General features: G+C 45.8%; 1 protein-coding gene across 1 annotated transcript in view; it reads left to right on the forward strand.

Annotated features, from left to right (window-relative positions):
* The window catches only part of SEPTIN3 (septin 3), a 33,711-nt gene extending 27,591 nt beyond the window's left edge, over positions 1–6,120 (forward strand). The window contains exons 7-10 of the mRNA XM_074983921.1: positions 65–160; positions 3,836–3,932; positions 4,523–4,574; positions 5,877–6,120. Coding sequence (XP_074840022.1) covers positions 65–160; positions 3,836–3,932; positions 4,523–4,574; positions 5,877–6,012 — 381 coding nt within the window. The 3' untranslated portion in view covers positions 6,013–6,120. The remainder of the gene's footprint in view (positions 1–64; positions 161–3,835; positions 3,933–4,522; positions 4,575–5,876) is intronic.
* Positions 6,121–8,465: the final 2,345 nt, after the last annotated feature.

The raw sequence follows: 8,465 nt of genomic DNA on the forward strand, positions 1-8,465 counted from the left end.
CCCCGCTGTCGGACCTAATTCAGTGCTTGCTCTGCTTCTCACTTTCCAATGGTTCCCTTCCCAGGTGCGCAAAGAGCTGGAGGTGAATGGAATCGAGTTTTACCCCCAGAAAGAGTTTGATGAGGACCTGGAAGATAAAACAGAGAACGACAAAATCAGGGTAGGACACACACACCGTATCATGAGAGAGCACTGAGAAGTGGTTAGCTGTCACTGTGTGCAGATTGGAGACAAATCACTCTCGTTTTCAAAGAGCTTTGAGATCCTTGGATGAAAGATGCTACAATGCAAAGTCATATTATTACTGTTGATATCCTCAGTAGGCAGGGCGGGTTCTTTTATCCTAATTTAATTTACACTGTTTCCATTCATTGTCAAAACAGAGTACTGCGATTGCTGAATTTTTGAGTTCTGGACGTTGGGCTTGAGCTGAATTCAGATTGCTATGTGAAATGTTGCTATTTAAGCCTCAGCTTGGTCTCTACTTGACCCTTCAAACTCGTATTTTTGTAGCCTCTGAAGTAAAACTTTGATTATGTTTCCCCTTCACGTCAATCATCATTGCAGCTCTCTCCTGTAGAAATCCTGGGGATAACTGCAGACCAACCTCTAGGAATCTGGGGACATCTGTTGAAGAGATGTAGGGCTTTTCCTTTTGCAGGCTTATTTGTTTCACTGGGGGGAGGTATTTTTAGCAATTTTTGAATTCTGTGTAGATATCCAAAATCAGTGTTCTCCAAAAGTTCTCTCTGTATATATTAGGTTTTGCAGAATTTGATTTTTATTTTTTCATAATTCTGATGGATATCAATGTTTATTTTAAAGCATTTTTAATTAAAATTTTCACAGTGGGTGAACTTGGGGGTGTATCAGACAATAGGGAAAATTGGCCAATAATTATTTAGTGAGAGTAGATTTTGAAATTGAACAAGCTAATGCTTTACAGCAATTCAAACACAAATTGTTAACACCACATGACAAAATATAAAAAGTTAATATCCTTAAATCAAACCTTAAGAGTTTCTCAGGCAGCAATTTTCTTATTTTGTCTATCTGCAAATTTAATTTATTACCAGCATAAATATGTTTTCCATGTCCCTTAAATTGAGGCATACCTACTTTTACCAATAAAAATCAAATCCGTCCAAGCACATATATATATATATATATATACATATATACACACACACACTCTGTGTATATTTTTACACATAACTCATGACAGTAATATATGCTGTAACAAGCGAGTCTTTGTAATGTTCCCTAGTGCACTTTAACGTAGCACTGTTTCAAACCGCATTACTTTAAAGATCATTAGGGAACCTTATGTGCACACCAGCAGAGTCTACACAAAGACCAATTAATGTGCAACCTATTACTGTGCTTTAGAAATCATACCTCTGTAGTCTATATTACTGTTCTGGGTAGCCAGACCCATAGGTACAAGTTAACCATTTCCTAAGTTTATTGGACAAACACAGATTTCATTTTTATTGGGGTGTTTTACTGATGTTTATTAGTTAATACTGAAAATCAGAAGCCCTAAGCTTATGGAACACGGTGGAGACCTGTGAAAACCTATGGAAATACTGGGGGATTGGCAGACCAAGAGATTTCTACACAACATATAGAAGTGTTGGGTGCCTCTGCCCCCTCTTGGTGTTTTTTCACAGCAGCGTAAACTCAGGATTGGCCCTTGGGTTAGCGTAGCCTACGTGTGAGCGGCCACTCCAGAATTACTGTATCTTCATTGATGCTGCATTCCTGGTGCATGTGTGTTGCTAGGACTTCTGAGGTGGGGGAGGGGGCATCTCCTGTGGTTCTTTGTGCTGCAGTGAGATGAGCCACCCTATGAATCTTTCCCAGAGAATGTGTGGGAGAACTTATCTGTCCTTCTGGCCCAATGAGAGGACTTGTGGGGAGATGTTGGAGGACTAACGGCATTGAAATGCTTAGTCTGTGTCCTCGCTGAAAAGTGAGTGGGGTATCAGCCTCACTCGGCCCTTAGCCTGTACCCCCAGACAGGCCCCTAACTGGCACTGAGAGCAATGCTAAACTTAAGTGATAGAGTTCTGTGTGTGGAAGGCAGCGGGGGTTACAGGCAGCATCTGAGCAAGAGGCCAAGTTCACTGCCCTGAAGACATACTTGCTGACTGCATCCCTTCAGGGGTAGGTAAAGGCAAAAAACCTATTCTGGGATTGGAGTCACATGATTCTTCCACCCTGAGATAGGACATGTCTCCAGTACACCACATGTACAGATTGAACCTTTCTAATCCGAAACCCTCTCATCCAGCAACATCTGTAATCTGGCATGATTTTAGTCAGCTGGACGACCACTTATCATGAGTTCTGGCTCTCTGGCTGTGTCTGCACGAGCAAGTTCTTTTGAATATTTTTTGAAAGAAGGGGCTCTTTTGAAATATCCAGCGCTCTGTAAACTCACAAAAAGCTTTCTTTCAAAGTTAAATCCAAAGACTGTAGTGCTCCTTTCAAAATCGCTCTTCCACTTCTGTTTCAGGAAGAGTGCCTTCTTTTGAAAGGAAACATGTAGATACTCTATGGGCCCTTTTTTCTGAAAGAGCAGTCCTCATGGTACCTGATTTTTGATCCATGGCCCGTTCTTTCGAAAGAGCGAGGGCTGTGTGGATGCTCTCTTTCAAAAGAGCAGGTGACTCTTTTGGTCTGCTTTTTTGTGTATGGACCCACTCCTTCAAAAGAAGTTCTTTAAGAAAAGATCTTCTGGAAGGACTTCTTTTGAAAGATCACTGTGGTGTAGATGTAGCCACAGAGTTCTGTGTTGTTATTTTGCTATAATTTACCCCTAAATATCTTCTCAGAACCCAGTAAGTAGTGGAAGTGTCAGTAATACTGCTTGACAATATCGACCTCCCTTGGTTTGGCACCAGTCAGGTGCCGAGGATGCCAGACTGGAGAGGGTCAACCTGTATTAACCACTTACTACTGAGTGATCATAGCCTTCTTAAACAACATATATTTATTAGCTTGTGCAACAGAGTGCTAGAGAAAAAACAGGATTTTAGACAGCCTACCTGCCTGTCTGTCCTACCTAGAGCATAATCCCATGCTGGTAGGGCCAACACCTAGGTAGGCCTTATTTCTTCACGCACACCCATGGTGTCTGAAATCTTTTGAATCTGCTGTGCCTTCTTGCAGCTCCAAGACAGTGTCCCTCTTAACCAGTTCTTCTTCTGGAGCTCACTATCTTGCAGGAAACTTGCCCAAGTATTGGTGACTTTTGCCCTCCAGGTCAGAGGGTTTCATATACTATCAGGAAACCGAGCTAGGTTTGTCAGATCACATAGTTCTGTCATTGTCCCTTTAGGAATCCTCGGTGGCCTTCTTGAGCCATCACTTCTTTCCTTCTGGGAACTGCCCCAGAGAGAAATACACCAAAATATGGGTGCAGCAAATATCAGGCCAACATATGGTATTAATGAATGGTTACAGGGAGTTCTGTATTTATTGTGCCTATGATTCATAAATGCTGGGCATTTCTGCAGACTTACCTAGAACAATTCTGCACTTGGGTGCAGACCCCATGGAATCACTAGGAGTTTCTGCAAGCTCACTTATGGCAACAGCTGTAAACAGCTGGCTCAATGCAAAAGCTATTGTCCTATTTTGCAGTGGCCGGGCATTGGATTGTGAATGGCAATGAGCTTCTCTTGCCCCATAGAACACTGTAGGCTGGAGGGAGAAGGGTAACACGGGGAAAGGTGGAGAGAGAGTAGTAGTGTTGCTGTATCTTATTATTGCCCAGTGCACAAAGGAGCAGATTGATTGGGCCTGTCTGCCTGTCTCTCTTCAGCAGGAGAGCATGCCATTCGCGGTGGTGGGCAGCGACAAGGAATACCAAGTAAATGGCAAAAGAATCCTGGGCAGGAAAACTCCCTGGGGCGTCATTGAAGGTAAACTGGTCCCTCCTTCCGTGATGGACGTATCTACCTAGGTCTGAGGCACTCAGGGCTCCAGGTACAATGCAAACCACTTCCACTGGTGCCTCCAATATATATTTAATCAAAACGTTATAAAGAGAGTTTCCAACCCCTCTGTGAGGAGGAATTAGTGCTACCACTGTGGCATTGCCAGCTGGCTGGGGTTTGTTGCTGCTTCAGAGTGTGGAAGATGTCAAATTGAGGTCACCTCAATTCTCATGAGAACTCTTCCTCGTGACTTTAAGACCTGACAAGCCCATTAGCCTGCATGTGATGCCCATGTAACTGCAGAGACACTGAGCCCACTGCCGAGGGAGAGTGAAGTCTCTACTCCACAGCACTGGCTGAGAGGCCAGGGGCTGTTAGCTTGTGTGGTAGAGCACAGGGCTTTAGCTCCTAAAAGTGCAGGTTCGTTCCTGCCTTCCAACAACTCTGGGGTTACGCACATATAACACCACATGCCCTGTTTGAACTATAAAATCTCTGCCTGCTAACTTGACACCCTTCCCATGCGCTAATGAAGGTTTTTTTAACCCACACTCCCTTATTTCCTCTGTTTACAGTGGAAAACCTCAATCACTGCGAATTTGCTCTGCTTCGAGACTTTGTCATCAGGTGAGGCCCAGGGTAATACAGCAGTTTATTCCTGATGAAGACACAGTACGGTACTTACTACATGGACTTGCAGATAGAATTTCGTCATGACGAGAGCCGTGATAAGGGACCAGTCTCCAGAGGAAAGGCTGAACGTCATACCTCTTGAGACAAGAAGGGCTGAATACTAAAGGGAGCAATCGCAATTTAACTAATGGACAGGGCAACCAGGCTGTTCTTTAAAGTATATGATGGCTATGCCAGGAATGGGCTAGTTGTGATGCTGGGCAACACCCTCCCTCAGACCCCACTATACAAACACACCCTAGACAGGAGAACCTGACCTAGATCTGGGCTGGACTCAGTCACAAAGAGGGAAAGATTCCTAAACCCTGTTCCTAAGACCCATCCTATATAGCCCTCCTGATTTGGGGGTGGATATAAACTGATGACCAAGAAACAGAGCCCCAATCTCCAATCCCTTTTCTCCCCTTTGGTATGGATTGGAACCCTGCCAGGGGAAGTGGCATCTGTCTCAAACTCTGTGGGCAAGTGCCATAGTTTGAAGGCAATGTGTGTGCCTATGAACAAGGTAGGTTTTGTTTTTTTTTAAAAAGTTCAGCGTAAATATACGTCAGAGTTAAAAATCAGGCCCCTGAGTGCTTCCTGTTGCCATGGTATTTTAGCATCTGGGTGTTATGAAACATCAGAGAGTGACACAATGTCATGGTGACATCACAATATTTGCTGTCCTGAACAAGAAATTCCCAATGCTGGCCCCACCTATGGGTCACGATTGTGCCTTCCCTGGATCGTTCAATGAAAGATTGTTATTAAACAATGATGTCCAAAGCTCAGGTGATTTCGGGTGGTTAGTGACCCAATGGGAAGACTTGTGGATATGGGAAATTTTCAAAGCGGGGCTGGTGCCAGTAGCACAATTACTGGGGACTCCACTGCACAACTGACCAGTTGCCTTCTGGGGAAATTTCATCTTCTTTGAAGCATCATGTATTGGCCACTCCTGGAAGACTTGATAAATCAGATATCTTAAATGGGCAGAGTAGCTGACTCCATGGGCCATACCACTGATACGAGCCAGCATGACAAGACATGTCATATGTGCTTATTTTATTTTGCTGACTGATGCAGTTTCCTACTGACTAACGTATTATGGTCTCCATCGAAAATGAATGCCCTGTTGATTGGCCAGCCAGACGAGAGGCTCATTCTGATTCCTCTTAGGAAATAAAACAGAATGACTAGCAGTGATCCAGGTGCTGACAGATTTTTTTTTTCTTACCCTCCTTCTGCCTCCCTCAGGACTCACCTCCAAGACCTAAAAGAAGTGACACACAACATCCACTATGAGACATACAGGGCCAAGCGGCTGAATGACAACGGGGGACTCCCCCCAGTGAGTGCTGAGACAGAGGAAAACCATGAAAGTAATCTGTGAATTACTCCTCCCACAGTCTGGATACCACAACCTGCCCCAGCTATCCTTGACTTTACTGTAGGTCTGTCTTCAAAGCATGTGGCACATCCTCTGCGTGTGTGCGTAAAGGAGCTGGGGCACCGGCGTTTCCTTTCTCCTTCCTAGAATGTTGTCACTCTTGTTTTTTGCACTGCAGGCTGTGTGTTGTCGTCTCCCCCTCTCTTGTGTTGTGTGGTTCCGTTGCACGTCTTGATTGTGGGAAGCAGCCGAGGGAATGAAGGGAGATTTGATTTCTGGGGCTTGGTGGTGGGGAGGGGAATGACTTGGTTCTGTGTTTGCACATCTGAAGTCTCCAAGGACAGACAGACAGAGCTCACTGAGCACAGAGTCTTCAGAGTGGTGGTGGCATCTGAGAATCTCTTCCTGAATGTGAGTGGAGTTTCCTGGTGTGGAGGGGAAGGTAGGTGGATGGTTTAGGGGGAGAACTAGGCACTGATGCCATATACCCATTTCTCGCTGGGACCAGTTAAAAGAGAGGAGTGGAGGGAGATGGAAGCTAGTGGAAAATTGTGGCTGGAAGGAAAACAGGCGGTGTGTTTTCCAGTCCCTGTACTACCAGGGAGCATGGGTGGTGGTGGGGTGGGAGTGCAAATTAGATCTTGGACTTGAGGGTTTCATTGTGTCAGATCTAGAAGCTTTTGTTTTACTTTCCCACCACAGGTGTCTGGGAGGGGAGAGATGATGAAAAACCAGGAACACTGACGGACAAATCCTGAGGTCTTCCCTCAGGGCCAAATGGGGGCATTTAGCCACTGCCCTGGGGTAGGCAGCAGGCAGGGTGTCTGGGTAGGCTGCCCCAACTTCTAGGATACTTCAGCTTGCTGTCCCCAATGTGCTCAGCCCATGGAGCAACGCAAAGTGTGAGAACAGGCCACAGCACATCTCTGTCCCTTCCCCCTGTGAGGCAACGTACACCTGCTGGGACACAGGTCAGAGGCAGGCCCTACACTCCTTTGCAGTTGCAAACACCTCTTGCACATGACACACAAGTAGGGCAGCCTCCTGGCATGGTCACTGATGCAAGGGCCACCTATACTCTGGCCTCCTGGAGCTTCCTCAGGCAGAACTCCCAATGACACAAATGGGCCAGCCCCGAGTCCTCACTCAGTTTTACCCAGTATTTACTAGGACAAAACTGTCCCTGTCACCATGGAAGATGTGCCTGAGTTAAAAAAGACTGAGGGCCCTGGAATGCGGCCTGGAGTTAATTACTTGAAACACGTCGCTATCAGTAAGTAGGAGTCGCGCATAATAGCGTGAACACGAGAGCGCCCCTCCTTCTTTCCTTAGCCACAGAGCTCGCTTCAGTGGAAGAGCCCTCATAGACAAAGTGGGCAGAATACTGATTGGCCTGCTGGTCTTGTGCTAAGGTGGGCTCCCCACCACACCCACTAGCCCTTTGCAGACTGTCATTAGTTAGTGAAGATGTTTGAGGATGTATAGAGTGAGGGGACATGAAGGGACAGTAAATGAGAAGGGAAAAGGGACTTCAGCAACAGAGAGGAAACCATCTTTCTCAGGATGGGAGTCAGCTCCTCAGTCTGTTGGGAAACATCATGGGGCCTCTCTAACCACTGTGCAGGGGTCTGCGTGTAGGAGAAGAGGAGAGAAAAATACACTTGACCCTTGCTGCCCTGGCCAGGGCTACCCACTTCTGAGGTACAGCTGATACTGGGCTCTGAGCATGTGAGAACTGTGGCTACCTTCTGATGTTCCAGAAAGACTTTCCATACTGGGAACCTTTCCACTGGTTTACCCAAGGTCCAGAACCAATACTGTGTATTCGGATCCTTCAGGATGATATGTGGGCATTACAGACAGGCAGTTATTAACTTATTTAATTGCTTCGTAAAGAAATGCTTTTTAATCCCTGGGGTTTTTGGCACTAGGGATCCCTTTTCCCTCCCCAGTCACAGCTAGATCATTCTCCAGCTGCCAAACAAACACACAGTCTCTGCTTAGCTTCTGCATGAGAATAGCATCTGTTTTATGTGACCCCCCAACCTGTCCAGGCAGATCTTCCAGATGGCCTGGTATTTGATGAAGGGACTTATCTCTTTCAGCACTAAGCCTGAGCCCTGGATTGGGGTCAGTGTAATAAATGAATATCAGTTTTCTTAACACTAAAGGCCTCTACTTTGCATTTTACCTGTGGAGAAACAGCATTCCTCTATCAAGCTTTGCCTTTGATAACACATGGAGACTGACAGGGATAGCAGAGAGGTGCTGGAGTCAGTCTAACCTGCCATACATCACAATTGCAACACGTTTGATGATTTTTGAGCCCAAGAGGATGCATGCCCCATGATTAGCGGTCATCCATTAGTAGCAGAAGAGCAGAAGTCACATATGGGCTGGTTAGAGAACTGAGTCATCCAGCAGGCAACCAGCAGAAGGGGCTGTAGGTCAGGACC

This window comes from Carettochelys insculpta, chromosome 1, assembly GCF_033958435.1.
Source record: "Carettochelys insculpta isolate YL-2023 chromosome 1, ASM3395843v1, whole genome shotgun sequence".
Taxonomy (NCBI): Eukaryota; Metazoa; Chordata; order Testudines; family Carettochelyidae; genus Carettochelys; species Carettochelys insculpta.